Source organism: Balaenoptera borealis (assembly GCF_965194805.1).
Source record: "Balaenoptera borealis genome assembly, chromosome: 6".
NCBI classification, from domain to species: domain Eukaryota; kingdom Metazoa; phylum Chordata; class Mammalia; order Artiodactyla; family Balaenopteridae; genus Balaenoptera; species Balaenoptera borealis.
Window position 1 is genome coordinate 26645000 of NC_138863.1, and position 18825 is coordinate 26663824.

Here is an 18825-nt window from a genome sequence, read left to right on the forward strand (position 1 = left end):
TCAACTCACGTTAAGAAAAATCAGTGACAGGGAACAGGTTAAGAAAACTATGTAACTGAATGGGAAAACAGGAGAAAAAATAAGCCCTGTTCCCCCACCCCCTCCACAGTCACAATTCCAGAGTAACAGCATGTAGTGCAGGTGCATGTATTAATCTTTTGTGCTGTTTATGAAACAGGCAAGTTACGTCTCATTTTCCTTCCTGAACCACAGGAGTAACTAGCTTTTCACCTACAGACAAGTGCTAGTCATTTGTGTTTGATGCAGATCACAAGCACCAGAAAATTAACTGCTGCAATTTGATGTCAAATCACATTACTGGGTAAATAATAATTTTTAAACAACTTATACCCACACCCACATATACCTATGCATCAAATGACAGCTCTTCTTTTTCTATACACGTGGTTATTCTTTAAATTGCCTCAGAAATATATTAAGAATATAAAATACATGTGTATAGAGTATACATGCATACATATACACACATATAGTTTTAAAAAACACTGGCAACTGACCACTCCACTTGAAAATGCACGTATGAACTACCCCATGAAATATCAGCTGAACCATAAATAAAGAAACACAGATTTCCAATGGTGTTGAACATCTATAAGCCTTGACTATGGAGAAGGAATTTTTTTTAAAAAACACGTTTAACCAATAGAAGTTATTTATGGAAATTTCTATACCAGATAACACAATACTCCTTTATTTGAAATCACTGATACCTGTTGGGTTAAACACACATTATTTTCTATTCACTCCTAACAGAATAAGAAAAGCAAAGTAGTTGTTAAATATTGTTGTATTTTAAAACTACCACACCTTTTAAAACTCAACTTGAGTTTTATCTATTTTATGTATCTCATGAAGAGAAAACACCCAACTTAAAATAAGCAACAGACAGGAAATTCCTGTTAGTATATTATTGTACTTTTAGTTATTTTGGTCATTCCCTACCATTCCTTACTCTATTCAAATAAGCATCTATCCTAGAGTGAGAATTAAAATTCTTAAAAGGTTAATGCTTCAATATTGGATACTGGAGTGTACATTAAGTAAAATTCCTTTTGACACTATTACATCATTTTTTATATGTAAAATGAGGACAATTTATATGAATCACTTTTTCTCATGTAAAAAAGGTTATTCAAGTTGTAGTACCCATATAACTGACAATCCTAGCCAACTGGCCTAATCTGGGGGATCGGACACTAAGTTTTTGTTGGGGATTAGAAATTGTACTAGTCCCTTTAAAGAAGAAGAAAAAAATTTCCAATTCAATGCTGACAAATTTTTGCTTGTAGTTTTACTATACATTTATATTTTAAAAAAGAAAACAAAAGCCAGAACAAACCCAAGTTGTCCAGGCAAATAAACTCAGATTTTTTTTGTCATGACTGATATTATAATCTTCTATGTAAGTTTTTTTAATTAAAGTTATTTCTGTATGCCTTGTGTTGTCTGATTTGATTAAATGTCACCTATCTGTGTGGCACAAGCCTTTCCTAAGCCAAAATAAAGTAAAAAACAGTAAGAAATAAATTTTTACCTTGTAACACAGAAGAAACCAGGCAAGCTCTATTCTATGCTTAGTGTTAACATTCTTATTTTCCAAACCTTTTTATTTATTTCTCAAAACTCATAGTAGCCTGAAAAAAATTTAATGACACTGGTCCTGTTATTTCTTGCCATGTGTATTACACAGCAAGAGTATTTACAAGAACGAAGTAGCTAATATGTATCTATTGTCAAAGTGTAATTTGGGACACAATCATAAATATTTAGTTTACGGATTAACTCTGTACCTTGCCATATGTTAGCCTACCTGGTCTTTCTTGGATTAATAAAATATATATCCTTGGAGTCAAAATCCATAGTTGCAGAATATTCTCAGCCATCTGGTTTTGCTACAGGGTAAAGCTAGACTGGAAATAAGAGAACGTTAAGTAAAAGAAGCTTCCTTTGCTTAATCCACCTCCCAAGGGCTCCATCTGTAAAAAGAGTACAGACCAGAAATCCTATTCTTTACTGGATCCTTTCCATGGTACCAGCCTGTTGAGCTTTATTTAGTATCTTCATTTTTTAAATGGGGACAGACATACCTGTCTTACCATTCATAGGACTGATTTGTAGGTTTAATGAGATTATATCATCAACATACTTTATAATCTACAAAGCATACATTTACATAATGACAGCTACTTTGTACTGAGCATCCTCAAATTCTACTACCCTACAATTCTAGGAATAGTAGTGGAAGCTTTACGTATATAATTAATAGTATCTCTTAATCCTCAACACAACCCCCCACTGTTGTTATGATTACATTCAATATATAAATCAGTTAATAATCAGCTCAAAGAGGTTGGCTGGATTGGTTTGCTAAGGTCAAACAAATAGAAAGGGGAAGAGAGTCAGGATTCAACTTAATATTACTTCCAAATGGAGGCCTTCCTTTCCTTTTAGCATAGAGCTAGGAAAACATTTTATGTCCTTAAGAATAGCGGGTGTGATTAAGAAAAAGGGGAAATGGGGTTGGTGGAGGGTGGGTAGGGGGTGGGGGAAGAACCACTGAATAACCTGCCGCTATAGCAAAGCTAACAAAGAAAACACCCTGATAAAACTTGTGCTTGCGTTTTACAACAGACCACCTGAAAATCCCTGGACTTCATAATACATTGTTTTTTTTATGTATCAAATATAAGGTGCAAAGTAAAAAATAGATGTTTTTGAAGCTAGAAGAGCCATCCCAGCCAGATCCAAACTTAGTTATCACACAAATACACAAATCAAAAATGACATGAAACAGGAAAAACAGAACTTCCTTTGCTTTCAGAAAAGCCAAGAAGCAAAGAAAATTCTTTTTAGAAATTCAGAAAAAAAATTTTTTTCATAGTAGCTAATATGCCTTCCTTAGGCATTAAGACACATTTCTGTTCATAACCTTGATACAGCCATATTTTTACTCTTTATAAAAATCAAGTCTCCCAGTAAAAATGGTATTTTACCACACTAATCTTTAAATTCCATCACTGAAAACATAATACACACCAATTTCTAACCTCTTGGAACATTCTGCAAAATGGATTTTAGTCACTGGAATGAATAATTGCTCAGAAAAGCAGCACTGCCTCAACTGTGGTACGATTTGGTAGTCAGTATTCTTGTTTTCCAGTAAAAAGGAGATCTCATAAGCAGAAACACTGGACTCCTTGTGGTTTCATCGATCGAGAGAACGTTTCTGAGCAGCTTCTGAGCAAACATTTCTTAACAGGTTGATCACAGATCTGGGGTCTTCACTCCTCATAATGGCACTGCCAGATACAATCATGTTAGCTCCTGCCTGGAAGAAGTAAACACTTAAGGTTATGCCTCAAAGGAAGATGCAGAAAAACCTAAAACAATTCCTGGACTAGAGTTTCTACCCTTGCAGCTGGCAGTCAGCACTTTAATTGTACAAAAGCCACTTCAAGATGCATACTTAAGCAGCTAGTTCAATGAAAAAAGAAAATGCTTAAATGAGGATGTGAAATTATTTTTAAATGTGTCTAAGAAATCACTGACTTTTTGGTAACCCCCTCTAAATAAACTACACTGCATCTTTGCTAATAAACCTTTAATCCTTAAATCTATTAAGGTCTTCCCCTATCTACCAATTCCCCCACAGCTCCTAAAAAAATCAACCTTTTCATCTCTGAATTATGTGTAAGAATTGGTAGGTAGTCTAAAAGGACAATTATTGCTAAAATGTGAAAGAACCCATAAAACAGGGCAACGTTAAATTATTTCTCATTTTGATGCCAGAAGGAATGGAACTTCTTATATATGCTTCACTGCATTCCAGAATGGTTTTGAGGTGGCTTAAAAAAGATTTTCAAGATGTTTTTCAATATGAAAGCAAAGAAATCAGAGTAAAACCAAATTTATCTCTGAGATTCCTAGGATTTGACTCAAGGAGGGAAATCCAATCTATTATGTGATTCAGTGCTAAAAGAAAGGGAGGACTATTGGGAGAACCACTGAAGCTAAGGAAAATTTCTCCAATTAGAGACACCCTATGATACAGCACACTACATCTCTAACAACGTTCCTCATAAAAAAAGAAAAAATATTAGTTTTATAGGGTTACAACCTAACATGTCTCTTAATGTAAGCAAGAAGAGCATTAATGACAAAGCACAGTTCAGTAAAAAAGAATTCCACAAGGGGTCAAAGGATACATGCTCACTCATCGTCTGGCCAGCACCTCCTCCATATTGATCACAGTCAAGCTTTTGATAAGTATCAAGCAGGAAAGTGTGGCATTTATACAAAACACTGAAAGTGCAGATTAGACCATGCTGTTTAATAAAAGCAGGTCACATAAACTTTAATCACCTGCAATGCTACAGGGAGGGCTGGTATCCTTTTATGAAGTTCAGGAGCCTAACTCAGCCTAGCTAGCCACTTGGAAAAAAAAAAAGTCATCCCACTTCTACAGAGGGACAGATTAGTAGCTTGCAAGGGACAAATCAGTAGCTAATACACCTAAGTTCTACAGAATAACATTCTTTTTCCCCTTTACAAGCAGGTATGTTTTCTTTCCCTATTTTGGAAAACTGTCTCAAAGGCCCTGGAACTTTTCAATGATATTCCACAGGCTGGCATTCAGCTTATTCCTTTCCAAAGAATTTTTTCATCATTACTGAGATAACCAGGACTTACTATTTAATGATTATGTGGTTTCAGAATATTCACTTATTGCTCTTTATTTTCCTGGTTTTACATTTAAACAAAAAAATACTTTTCTAAGAAAGAAAGCCTATTTAGGAAGTCTCTCTGGCAGACGAGACCTGTCCTGGCATTACATTTGATAGGAAATTGGTCTAGGTTGCAGTCAAGGAGCAGTCTCACCTCTGCGCATTTATGGATGGTGTCAGGACCTACTCCACCATCAACCTCAATGTCCAAAGACGGGAACTGGGTCCTCAACCAGTGAACCTAGTTATACACAAGGAAATAAGTGACTAAGTGGATAGGTAGAGGGGAAAAACACCAAATAAAAAATCACATAGCTGATATTAGCCACTAAAATATGACTCCAAAAGTCTCAGACAATAACTTTATATCAATACAAATTATGATTGAGGAAAACCACCTTTTAATGTACTGTAACAAACTAAGTTTTATAAAAGCAAGCTTTGGCAAATGGCATTCAATTTGTCATGGCTTTGCAGAAAATATACTTCACAGAAACAAGACAAAGACAAAACCCTTCAATGTTCAATGAAAACTCCCAAGAGATCTCAAGGTTACAGAGATAACCGTTTTGAAAAAAATTTTCAAGACTAAGATGTAGTATCTTTTATGATCTCCAAACCTAAATCTTTTGGGGCATTTCTCATACTGTATTCCAATGATATACAGGCATCCTCATCTCCCCACCTTCAGAACAGTACAGGTCTAAACATACAAGTAGTCCAATAAATGCTTACTGAATGAACTTACAGAATAAAAGCCTTACCCCAGAACCAAATACTTCTTTTACCTTTGGCATCATATCTTCCATGAATTTCTGCCCTCCAAACCCAGGTTCCACTGTCATAACCAAGGCCATATCTATCTGATTAGCCCATGGTGCCAAATACTCAACTGTAGTTCCTGGTTTGATAGCAAGGCCAACCTGTAACAGAGACAAATTTGCTATATCACATCAATAATTATTTCCGTATTACATTACTGTTGCATATCAGGCCCAGTAGAAAGGTCTATTCTTAAAGTATAGAATACATACATAAATGGAATACATAAATTGTTCAAACTGTAATTACTTTTTTTAAAAAAGTCAACAAGGCTGTCAAAAGTAAATGTTTCTAAAAGGTAGAAACTTTCAGAAAACATTAGTGGAATGTATTAATCTTATCTGACAAAGAAGTTATACTTAAACTCTATCTTCAAACCCGACGAATAGCTGCCTAAGTCCAGTCTTCTCCACCTATCATTTCAGGTCTTCCACCAAATCTTCCCAACTCTGAGAATGAATAGTATAAAACATTACCATCGGGCTTCCCTGGTGGCGCAGTGGTTAAGAATCCACCTGCCAATGCAGGGGACACCGGTTCGAGCCCTGATCCGGGACATCCCATATGCCGCAGAGCAACTAAGCCCGTGCGCCACAACTACTGAGCCTGCACTCTAGAGTCCGCAAGCTACAATGACTGAGCCCGCGTGCCTGTGTTCCGCAACAACAGAAGCCACGGCAATGAGAAGCCCGCGCACCGCAATGAAGAGTAGCCCTTGCTCGCCGCAAGTAGAGAAAGCCCACGCACAGCAACGAAGACCCAACACAGCAAAAAATAAATAAATAAATAAATAAATAAATAAATAAATAAATAAATTTATTAAAAAAAAAAAAAACGCATTACCATCACTGTTGAGCTCTCACCTTCATTCCATTCTCCCGAATGTCTTTGATCAAAGCCCCCGGGTTCTCAGTAGCCTCGAGATGAAAAGTATATTGATTGGCTCCTGCTACAGCCATTGGTTTTACCCACTGTTCCGGCCTGGACACCATCATGTGCATGTCTGGAAAGAAAAGATGTATCCCCTAAGTATTACTATAAGGAAAATAGCTGGCTCATATTATTGAAGCCAGCCTGGAGTTTTTGCTATTTCAGATATGAACTCTTCTGGCATCATGATAATTGTTAAATATACAGAAGTTACACTTCTGTATAGATAACCTCCCTTCATCCTGAAAATAAGGCTTTGGTTAAACTCATTTACCAAAAAAACCCCCATTTTTTCCACAAAAAGCCTATGGCACTGTTTATGAAAATAACTAGGTATCAGGAAACCTAGGTCCAGGGCCAGGAAATCCCATTCTAAAAAACTTAAAGAAGTCATGTTATCTATGTGGACTGGCTTCCTCATTTATAAAATAAGAAAGCTAAATTAAGTGATTCTCCCCACCAATATTTTATTGAGCACTTACCACACCATTAACTTTTCTAGGCCGCAGGGGTACAGCAAAACACAGACAAAAATCTCTGCTGTCACAGGGATTACATTCTTAGTGGGAGAGACAAATAAAAGGAGTGAAGACAATACACACTAGGTTGGTAGTAAATAAGGCCAGTGTGGTTGGGGCCGGGGGCACACTGGGGAGAGAAGATGAGGTCAGAGAAGCACCGGCTGAGAGCACAGAGCTCTGCAGCCCACTAGGTTTTATTCTGAACGACGCAGAACAAACACTACAGGATTTTGAGTCAAGTGACAGGATCCAACTTAGAAGGCCAAGGCAAAAAACCCAGCAATTGAGGATGGCGAGCAATGGTAGGGATTCTGGGTATGTTCGGGAGGCAGGGACAATAGGGGCTGCTGTGGACCAGAAGTGCAGAGTGAAAGTGGCCATCGACAGATGAATGGATAAAGAAGATGTGGCACATATATACAACGGAATATTACTCAGCCATAAAAAGGAACAAAACTGAGTTATTTGTAGTGAGGTGGATGGACCTAGAGTCTGTCATACAGAGTGAAGTAAGTCAGAAAGAGAAAAACAAATACCGTAGGCTAACACATATACATGGAATCTTAAAAAAAAAAGGTCATGAAGAACCTAGGGGCAGGACAGGAATACAAACACAAACCTACTAGAGAATGGACTTGAGGACACGGGGAGGGGGAAGGGTAAGCTGGGACGAAGTGAGAGAGTGGCATGGACATATATACACTACGAAATGTAAAGTAGATAGCTAGTGGGAAGCAGCAGCACAGCACAGGGAGATCAGCTTGGTGCTTTGTGACCACCTAGAGGGGTGGGATAGGGAGGGTGGGAGGGAGACACAAGAGGGAGGGGATATGGGAATATATGTATATGTATATATATAGCTGATTCACTTTGTTATAAAGCAGAAACTAACACAACATTGTAAAGCAATTACTCTCCAATAAAGATGTTAAAAAAAAAAAAAGAAGTTCAGAGTTAGAGGAGAGTCAGATGGTCCAAGGGTTTGGCCTGAGGAGCTAGAAGAGAAGTGCCATCAACTGAGAGGCCGACAACTGCAAGAAGAGGAACAGACTGAGAGGGAAGAACACGTTAACCTGAGAAGCCTGCCACGTGTCCTCATTCTAAAGCTCGAATCATATGAGTATATGTTTGGGAAGAAATGAGCATGGCCTTCTTAAAGATCTTGACTTAAAACATAATAGCATTTCATGAGAAGGAGAGGGCAGCTTAAAAGAAGTGAAAACAAGAAATAATGCTGGGAAGAAGAAAACAGTAAACACTCCCGCGCCAGACAGATGGCAGTGAGGAGAGTTGTGAGCTTTCTGTTTTGTTAGAGGGAGCACATTGCTGATACAGCAAAGCTATATTAAAGAAAAAAATTCTAGTATTCCAGAACTCAGTAACTAAGATTATAAAATGCAACAAGGCTTTGAAAAATGTCAGGAAAACAGAGTATACAGCCTGATTAATGAAGCCAAGACTAACATTTATATTTCTAAACTAATAAAAGTAACAAAAATAGAACATATTTTAATAGGCAAAATCTTGTTTTTAAAAGATAAACTCAATTTGGTGTTTTTTTCCCCTTTGTATTATAAACAAGAAAAAAAAATTCAATCTAGTTTAAAAGATCAAGTTTACTCTTTCCTAAGTTACCAGACTGCTAAGTCATCCCTGTTCAATCTCTAGTACGCAGTCACTACTAGCAACCCTCACTGGACATCCTCTAGTATTTGGGGAATTGATGGCTCAGCTAATCTGCCTATAATTAAGATACAGTTCTCAAATGTTCTATTATCAGACTCCCTTTGCACTCTTAAAAATTACTGAAGCCCTCCTCCCAAAATATTGTTGATGTGGCTTATATTTATCAATATTTAATGTATTAGAAATGCAAACTAAAAAATTTTTAGTGTCTACTTATTAATTCATTAAAAAATAATAATGATAATAAAAATAAATCCATTACACGTTAACGTAAGAGTGGCATTATTTTACATTTTTGCGAGTCGCTAATGTCTGCCTTAAGAGAAGACATCTATATTCTCACACCTGCTCTGCATTCAATCTCCTGCAATCTGTTGTTTTATATGATGGGAAAAAAGTGCATAGAAAAGGGAGGAGTACCTACATCCACAGCCTTTTCACTCAAGTGTGGATATTCTATTTCTACCCCAAAACTCAACAAGTGGTACTTTTTTTAGAAAGGTTAGTGGCAACGTGGAATCCATAAACCCCACCAGTGACCTTTTCGTACTTTATTACACTCAAACCCATTAGTCTATATTTTGAATGGCTCTTTTAAGTACTACTGGTTCACTGAGTTACACAGATCTTCCAAATAGTGACACATTTCATTATATACTATCCAAAACCCGCATTTGTTAATGATATTACAGATCTTGTCAGAAAAGCTGTGAGTACTGGGAAGCTGTCACGCTCACAGAGGCAGATATAAGTTTTCTAAAATTCCAACTTTCACTTGCAAACTCTAACTTTATCGGTGGCAATGAAAACTGATAAGCCGCTTTCCTTGAAGTGACAGGCTCACTTAGTTAATTTTAAAGAAAATGTCAGTAAAATATCCAAGTCTGATAACCACAGTTCATCTGTCAGTTGTCCTTTCAAGGGAAAATAGTATTCATGACTGGCACTTTCAGTTCACAGCTTAAAACAATGGCACAAGTGGTTTTCTTCGAGGAAACTATCATCCTCCAGGATTTAATAGAAGTGCTTTATATGTACTTTCCACTTTGTCACACAAAATACTAACGAGACATGCACTCAAGGATCAAGATTTACTAAATCAATCACTTGTACCAATTCATCAAGGATACTTCTTATAAAGGATACTATGACTGTATGGCAAATAGGAATATCGCGACTACCTGTATAGTTCAGTATCACTGCCTTGTCTCAGGCTAAGGCATCAGCAGACTAATTCACCACTGCTTTTGCACCATCAGCATAAATAATGGCAAACAATATCAGTACAAGTAATTTACAAATCAAACTACAAATAGTTTTGATGTCATGGACCATCTGAAAAGGACTCCTACAGGTCCTCAGACCATACTTGAAGACCACTGATTTAGCTAAGAACAAAAATGACTTTTCCCTACCACTTTACTTCTTAGATGGTAAATTCTACTCAATACTGAGATTGAAGAGTTAAAAGCCTTAGCAGTTATACATACAACTTGAGATCTAACTCCTAGGATATATCATGTATCAATTATCCAACAACCAGTATCCAAGAATTAAACAAAGAAAAACATATAATATAAAAAACAAAGGTCACAAAACCCAAACACTAAAGCATAAGTCCATTCATCTTTACTTGAGATTCACCTCTGGAAAGACTGATTAGCAAGTTTATCAGCAAATAACAAACTAAAAACAGAAAGGAAAAGCAGATTGTGTGGGGTGGTGGCAGTTGAGTTGGTAAGAGAAGAGGCACAGATAGAGATAGGAGGGGAGTCAAACAGCAGTGAGATGTTAACACTTGGAGATGAACTAAAAGGGAGAGAAACGGAAAAATACATACATATTTTCAATCCATACAAAGCCACAGTGGGGAATTCTGTGGCCACTGTACAAGCCAGGGAAGGTGGGGGGACAAAGAATGTTACTTATTTCATCCAACTCTGACAGTCATAAGAATGAATTTACCCTGGAAAATTCATTTTCCAAAATGTAGTTAAAAAAAAAAAGTTCAGATAATCAAGAGGATTATATTCCATTATTTGGAAATTTCAAGAGTGAACATGTTGGTGGAACATTGTTTCCCTCATGCCACATAAATTAGGTGATAATGTACATTCCCTTAGGTACATTCGAAGTGGATGGCGCCTACAAAGGCTCTAACAGCCTCCTGCGATGCTGGCAGCGTTCCATGACTGCACTGGACGGTACAGCAGTCACAAGCCACACGTGGCTACTGAGAACCTGCAATGTGGTTAATGCCACTGAAAAACTAGTTTTAATTTTAACTCATTTAAATAGCTACACGTGGCTAGTGGCTACCATACCTTCACAAAACTGGCCCACAGGGACTTCCCTGGTGGCGCAGTGGTTAAGAATCCGCCTGCCAATCGAACCAGGGACACGGGTTCGATCCCTGGTCCGGGAAGATCCCACATGCCACGGAGCAACTAAGCCTGTGCACCACAACTACTAAGCCTGCGCTCTAGAGCCGTGGGCCACAACTACTGAGCCTGTGTGTCACAACTACTGAAGCCCGCATGCCTAGAGCCCGTGCTCCGCAACAAGAGAAGCCACCATGAGAAGCTTGTGCACCGCAACGAAGAGTAGCCCCCGCTTACTGCAACTAGAGAAAGCCCATGCAGCAACAGAGACCCAACGCAGCCAAAAAAATAAAATAAAATAAAAAAATTTATTAAAAAAAATTTAAAAACTAGCCCACAATATTTCAATTAAAAAAATCTAAGTTTTACTAAATTTATGTAATGAGTTACATAAAAACACATATTTACAAGAACTCACCAAATGTCTTATTACCAGAGATCTGGCAAGTGAGGCATTGCTAACTTAGTTTAAAACAGCAGCAGCAAGGATATGTGGACTGAATCTATATTCCATAAAAAGTAACTTCTAGGTCACTCATCTCAAAAATCCTTAATTCACATTATCTTACAATGTTGGAGTGGAGCATACATAGACCCCACTTGTGGAAAGCTCCAATTTCCATGAATTGGCTTCAAATATAGACCATAAGTCAATCAATTCATAAATTCATTTAACAATTACATTGAGCCACAGCTGTGTCTATGCTAAGCTCTAGGAAAACTACAGCAAACAAAGTGGATGAAATCCTGCCCTTAAGGAGTTTAGAGTCTGATAAAAGTAAATCTCAGATTGAAAGAAATTCTAAGAAGAAAATCAACAAGGTGATGTAACTGGGAAAAGGTTAATTTAAGACAGGGCTCTCTGAAGAAACAACAGAGGCTCTGAGGTGGAAAGACGAGGCAGCACTGGTCAAGAGAAGGCAGCTTTCTAGGCAAAGAGATTAGCCAAAGTGCCCAGGCCCTGAAGCGGGTAAGCGTTTGGCTTCTTACAGGCAGCCAATGAAATCCCAGCACAGGGAGGAGGGAAAAGGGTACAAGATGAAACTGGAGGGTGAGAAATCAACCAGCTACTTTCCCTTTACTTGAGCAACACATCCAGCTTCAGATGGTGTAACACCCACTTACCAAAGAAAGGGTCCTGGCCTAGCTGCTTTCGGAGGCTTTCTACCACAGGGTGACCAAAGGTGATGTTGGGAACAAAATGCCTACAAGACAAACAAAATCTTGCTCTGAAAATGTTTTCGATTCCGTTTCTGTATTTTTCTCAATATGTATTCTGATGGGGGTAGAGGAGACTATCTGTGATTGCAATTATTTTTCAATAACATCATCAGTATTAAACAACACTAAAAATATCTGTATAGTTTCAGTTTTACAGAGCAGTTATCTCCTTGATATTTCAGCAAACCATAATAATGTCACATGATTTACTCTATTTAACTCTGTAATTCAAAATCCCTGACAAGTAGAAATGGAAGGATGACAAAACCAAAACCCCAAAAGTTGTATGACTTGCCCAAGTCACACACTAGTTAGGAAGCTCAGGACTCTGATACGGGTCTCTCAAATCAACCTATCACAGGCTGCGTGTGGCTACTTCTAATCCATCTCTATCACAGGGCACAAAATGACAGTTTATCGAAACTTTCTTAAAGATTATCAATAAAGACACTTAAGGTATACTAATCACCACCACTTACTGAGAGTTTACAACATACCAGATATTGTACCTTAATTCATTTCATCTTCACGACAGCCCTATGAAGTAGATGCTGTTATTATCCCCATTTGAAGAGCACAGGATACATAACTTCCTTAAGTCATCCAGTTAATAATTTGTTGGGGCAGGGTTCAAATGAAGGCTTCCTGATATCAGACCCAAAGTAGTTAACCATTATCCTACTCTGGTTAGTCCTTTTGTTCTATCACCAGCTCACTTCAATATTTAACAAAACCTCCTATATGTAAGTCCCAGGCTGAGTGCTTCAGAGAGCATCGTATTTTATAAAGAAATATGTGAGTGTTCCGGCTCACCCCAGACAAGTTTACAATCTCACTGGTAAGAGATGGCTAATGACTCACCAGAATTCACGGCTGACTGTTACAGCACAGTTGTTGGTAGGAAGCCAGCTCAGCCAAGGACCACACTTCCCAACTCCCTTCACATCTAGTGGCCCACGTAACTAGTTCTCACCAATGGACCGTGAGTTTAAGTGATGTGCGTCACTGCAGAGCCCAGGAGGTTGAGTAGTATTCCTGTTCTGCTCTCACTTTATCCTTCTGCCAGTAAAGAGGCCCTTAAGGAATGGCAGAGCCACAGGATGGAAGGGGACTAGGTCCCTCAATTTCTGCATGGACAGACATTTCACACCAAACTACTGCATGAATGAGAAAATTTATAACATTAAGCCACTGAAATCTGGGCTTTCTTTGTTAAAGTAGTGGACATTACCCTGTATGAGGACTGTTAAGAAAAGCTACACAGTAACAAGTAGGCAATATTAAGGTAAAATAGTTCCAGAGGCAAGTAGAATAGCACTTTTTAAAAAGGGGTAAGATCATGAGATTTACAGAACAAATAGAATTTGTGAAAATGGGGAAGGAAATGAAGCAAAGGCAGAAATAACTAAGTTAAGTTCAAAGAAGGGGGAGATGGTATTGCCCACCCTGGCTAGTATGAAAAAGGCAGGAGGCAGACTGTGTCACATTAAGTGCATTAAATGCCAGGCTCACTGTTTTGACTTTATCCTGATCAACTGAGATTTTAAAAGAAAGACACAAATGGAAAATAAGATGGAAATAATACAGTAGTTAGACAGACTGGGCAGTAAATTGGAAGAAGGGAGGCAAGAGGTGCTGCTAAATGGCAAGAAACAGAACGGAAACAAGGACAGCAGGTGATAGGATCTCCTAAGTGATAAGATGCGGGGGAGGGGGAAGGTCGAAGAGAGAATAAACCAAGTCCAAAGTCTTGAGCTTAAGATGACAGGCAGGCAGAATGAGTGTTAATAAAAAATTAAAACATATACAGGCCAAGCACCACTCTAAACCATTCCAATATATTAACTCATTAAAACCTCAAAACAGGGACTTCCCAGGTGATCCAGTGGTTAAGACTCCGCGCTTCCAATGCAAAGGACGCGGGTTCGATCCCTGATCAGGGAACTAAGATCCTACGTGCTGCGCAGCCAAAAAACAAAACCAAAACAAACCAACCAACCCTCTCAACAATTCAGTGAGACAGGTACCACTATTACCTGTATTTTACGGATGAGGAAATACGAGGCCCAAGCTCACACAACCAGTAGGTGCTGGAGGCCGGAGTTAAACACAGGCAATCTAGCTCCAAAGTTCAGGCTCTTAACTACCAGGCTTGTCTGCTCCTCCACTGACAGGTAATAACTAACAGAAGAAGAAAGTCCAAGGGAGGAGGAGAGCCTTAAGAGAGAGAGGTCAGGATTCAGGACACACCTGAGAGGGATGGGTATGGTGGATGGGTACAGACACTTTTACTCTCAGGCACCCTGGTCCTTGGAGGTTGGATATCTAGTATTTTGGAAATCATTCTACCATTCGCCTAAGAGCAGTGACTGCCAGGGTTATGGATAAGATGCTTATTATATTTACTTAGAACTTGGAGGTAAGAGTCACATAAGCAGGCAGCAAGGACTACTGAATACTACACAAATCTGAGATTGAAAGATCTGGATTTCATTCACTGTTTTTTCTGTGTGCCCTCGGAAGTATTTTTGTTGTCTCAACCTTAGGCTTCGTTTATCATGAAAATAAACACAATAACCACATCTTGAGAAAATATGAGAATAAAACAAATACACTTTTACTTCACTGGGAAACAGAAGCTATAATGTCATTTTGGAGTAAAGATTGCCAAAATTAAAATGCAATTCAAAAGTGTCCTTTTCTCCCAAAGAACTTACGAGATTAAGCAATAATCGCTTAGAATATCGGAATAAGGGATACGATTATTTTTGATCCCCCATCACATGTATAATTTTCACACAAAGCAAACCTTTACCAGATCTCCCAACAAGGCAAAGAGGAGGATCGAGGTTGATATAAAATTCAGCAAGACTGTAACCAAACAACACTTCCTGTGAATAAGGAATCACACCTATGCCTACGGTGGGGGGTAGGCTGGCAGGTAACGTGGAGGAGTGAGACAGGGCAGATGGAGACGGGAAAAATGAAGAACACCTGGCCCGGCTGATGGTGGCCTTGTGACACTGTGGGTCCAGTACTGAAGTCAGTCAGGTCTAGTACTAACGTGAAACCTCCCTGGTTTCTAAATCTCCCTAATTTAGAAACTGAATATCTGCTCAGTTCCTACACTTACGACCAACACATCTCCAGTCACTGTCTTGTCGTGACACACTTATATTTACATGCTTTCCAGTTTTCCTTTCCAGAAAATCCACTTGTCCTTTATTTCAAATATCCAACCATACTAGTGCTCCACCCACCGGTGTTTCCAGAACTTGCTCCTGAATTTCAAAACGAAGACGTTCAGTTTTAATCAGAAGTGCGGGCTTCAAGGGAAGAGAGGGGACTAGAAAACAAGGGCATGCAAGCTCAGTGTAATGTTGGAGATTTTTCAGGAGACCAGGAAAAGAAGCATGGAGGCACTACCTGGAGGGAAGGTAAATCGGGGCTGGCGGCCTTGGGAAAGGGAGTGCACAGCCCCTCTTTCAGACGCTGGGCCTAGGAGGCACTGCAGCTCAGCCAGGCTCTGCCTCTTCGGTGGGACACGGGGAAGGGGCTGAACCTCCCCAGTCTGGTTTCCTCCTTTGCAAAAGGGGAATAAAAATAGCTCTTAGCTCAGAAAGTTGTGAAGCTTAACAGAGAAAGGGTTTTTAAAATGGTGTATGCAGAATTTAGTTTTTTCAAACCAAGATGTTTCCTGGTAAAGGGGGAAAGGAGTCAATAAAAAACAAATACTTTATCTTAATAAGCTCAGGGTCTGCCATAGGGCTGGGAGGGGCAAAAAGAGATTCCTTAGAGATCCCTTATGATAAAGCCATTCATCCAACCAATTATAATTAAGCTTACCATGGTGCTTTTCCTGCAGAGAATACAGAGGTGAGCCAAAGAAACAGTCTCTGCTTTCAGGGAGCTTACGGTGCAGCAGGAGAGATACGAAATAAGTATCAAAAAATATAGTTGTTCTTTGAAAACAGAGAATATCTTAATCATTCTCTGTAAGCCTAATACCCCCAGAAGACAGTTTCTAAGACAAAACAAGCTGCTGCAGGCTTCCAATCCTGGCTCCGCCATTTCTTAGCTACGAGGTGACTTTCATCTCTCTTTCTGTCAACTCCTCACTGTCAAAGTGGTGCCGATAACAGCACCAAGCTCATAGGGTTGTGTGAAATAATTCACAAAAAGTATCAGACCAGAAATAGTTAAGTGCTTGTAAATATTACCTATTGTTGTTGTCACTGATACTCAGATTGGTAAACTGGAACAAATTATTTTCTCCATTCGCTCACTCAAACATTGGACAAGACTTATTTACAACCAAGCTGCTCTCTGTGACAAACACACGACACACATATACTCATAGTCTGTTCTATACTGAGACCCTCAAGTGTCTCAGAAGCAAAATTTTGTCTCATTTTGTGTCTCAGACACAAAAATGTAGCTACCCATCTGTGAGGTACACACTCCAGTAATATTACCTGTGAAAGTTCAGGGCTTTCAAGCGAAGGTATCAAAAAAATATACAGAAGTAGAAATATATGTGATACCAAACTAAAAATCAAGGTTTTGTAAGAGGTAATATTTACTAATCTTCTTTGCCATTATCAGTTAGGCACGGTGTTGAGGTAACTGAGTGGAATACAAAAGAGAAACAGCAGATTTAACCAGACAGAACAAAGAAGACAAAGCTGTCATAAGAGGAGTGACATTAAAAAGACAAGGAAGTGACTGGTTATCTTTCGTAAAAAACATGAATTTGCAGATTTGTATGAGAGTACACAGAGATTTTACCTATTTCCAATAAATTTACTTTTCTACCCCAAGCCAAGGTAATGGCTGTTTTGATCTTATGGCCTGTTATCAGTGGGGCTCAGAGAACCACTTGGCAAACCCAAGATCCAAGTTGCAACTCTGTCACAATGTGTGTAACGTTGAGAGAGTCTTAACTGTTTTCTCTACGTTTGTTCCTCATTTTATAACCAACTTAAGAAACTAGCATCATTCTGATTTCAAACAATATTGATTATGGGCTGTAACTACAGTGCTTAAAAATTACTTACAAAAAACTGACCTCCCTGAAGAGCAGGGTGCCTGAAGAGAAAATAGACAGGAAAGTCATAATTCGAACAATGATACAACAACTAACAGTTACAGAGAATTTACTATATGCCAGGCACTGTAAACTACGTGTATGAGGTCATTTCATCTTCCAAAGATGCCGAAGAGGTAGTGTTATTACTCCCATTTTTCACATAATGAAACTGAAGCTCAATGAGGTTAAATGGCTTGTCCCAAGTAACCCAGCAAGTGGCAGAAGTCGGGCGTTCTCACTCCAGGTGCCAAGCTCGTCATCCTTACACAAGTCTTTCTCCCCAGCTTTGCCACTAACTAGCTATATGAGCTTGGGCAAGTCATGCCTATCCCCTTGGGCCTCAGTTTCTCCTACTGAAAATGAGACGGGTCCTAGAGATTTAAGGTCGCTTCCGGGTGCTAAGTGCTAGAAGACCACACGTTACGTTGGGGGAGGGGAGATGGCTGAGGTCTGGGACGCGGTCGCAGCCCAGGATGCCGACTCAGGTCCCCTCCAAGCAGGGCCTCCAGGGCTCCCACCGCAGGCCCCTTCTCAGTACCGCGTTCAGAGTGAGGCGCTCCGCGGTACAGGGACGCCGTGCACCCAACAGGCACTCAATAAAGGTGCTCCTATCCCGCCCCGCGCGGCAACCCAGACCCGAGCCCCGCGGAGAGTTACCCGTCCATTACATCCAGGTGCAGATAATCGGCCCCAGAGTCCAGCATACGAAGGCACTCGGACCCTAAACTGGCCAGGTCGCTGTTGAGGATGGACGGACCAATCTTGCAGCCGGACGCCATGGTGCTAGTTCTCTGGAGCAAGTTACCCAGCGAGATCCCCGGCAAGATGAAGGCGTCGCGCCCCGATTGGCCGCACAATTTTGGCCACGCCTCTTCCCTGTAGAGTCTTCCGGACTCCACCGGAAGCAGCTGCCTTGAGGGGGGAAGTCCCGCCTCCCCTAGCGGGAGGGGGGTGCCACTCTAAGGGCTTAGGGGCAGGGTCTCGGGCGTGAGGCACCTTCCTCCTTCCTCTGACCTTTGTTTTTAAAACAAGGCTTTCAGGTCTCCCAGTCCTCTGAGGAGTTTCTTAATCTTTTCTAGTTTTACTTCCCCTGCAGTTCCCTCTCAGCTCTTGCCCTCTTATCACTTTTTTGTTTCTCCATCGTTTGCATATGCGTTCCTTTCCTCTCCATCCCTGTACTTGTCCAAGAACAAAAAAAAAAAACACTCTTCTTCCTATTTCTCTTTGAATTCTTCTCAAGAGCGGTGGGAGTCTGATTTAGGGCGGAATCCTGGCTCTACCAGATACTAGCTGGGTGACCTGGCAAGGCACTTCTCCCTGCCTACAGTTTTCTCATCTGTTAAGACAGTGCTCAACGTTTAAGATTTGTGAATCCAAGTATGTGCCCAGGACCGGATGCCTGGTGCTCAGTATAAAATGGTGGTGGTTAT

The 18825-nt window shown here is 39.7% G+C and overlaps 2 protein-coding genes across 7 annotated transcripts in view; one reads left to right on the forward strand and one right to left on the reverse strand.

Annotated features, from left to right (window-relative positions):
- The window catches only part of KANSL1L (KAT8 regulatory NSL complex subunit 1 like), a 149587-nt gene extending 148133 nt beyond the window's left edge, over positions 1-1454 (forward strand). Inside the window, 1 exon segment of the mRNA XM_082396355.1 lies at positions 1-1454. Within this exon segment, the coding sequence (XP_082252481.1) occupies positions 1-27 (27 nt within the window). The 3' untranslated portion in view covers positions 28-1454.
- A 573-nt stretch (positions 1455-2027) lies between these two features.
- On the reverse strand, positions 2028-18260 carry RPE (ribulose-5-phosphate-3-epimerase). 6 transcript variants are annotated; one of them, XM_082396392.1, is made up of 7 exons: positions 18064-18259; positions 17375-17394; positions 12211-12290; positions 6431-6570; positions 5510-5668; positions 4900-4986; positions 2028-3349 (listed from the first exon to the last, which is right to left on the reverse strand). In XM_082396392.1, the coding sequence occupies exons 1-7, from the start codon at positions 18172-18174 to the stop codon at positions 3227-3229; spliced, it is 720 nt and encodes a 239-aa protein (XP_082252518.1). In that variant the 5' UTR covers positions 18175-18259; the 3' UTR covers positions 2028-3226. The 6 variants fall into 6 exon arrangements, with proteins under 6 accessions (XP_082252518.1, XP_082252514.1, XP_082252516.1 ...); XM_082396388.1 differs by having other exon boundaries at positions 5534-5668; positions 18064-18253; XM_082396390.1 differs by lacking the exon at positions 12211-12290 and having other exon boundaries at positions 17364-17394; positions 18064-18260.
- Positions 18261-18825: the final 565 nt, after the last annotated feature.

What these genes read in the sequence shown, in the direction of transcription:
- RPE (XM_082396392.1), bottom strand. Translation starts at nt 18,174, where the DNA reads ATGGCGTCCGGCTGCAAGATTGGTCCGTCCATCCTCAACAGCGACCTG. An exon ending in AAGAAGTATTTGGTTCTGGG is followed by an intron (nt 4,987 to 5,509) that starts GTAAGGCTTTTA and finishes GTGTATAACTAG; the next exon opens with GTTCACTGGTTGAGGACCCA. An exon ending in CCATCCATAAATGCGCAGAG is followed by an intron (nt 3,350 to 4,899) that starts GTGAGACTGCTC and finishes TACTTCTTCCAG; the next exon opens with GCAGGAGCTAACATGATTGT.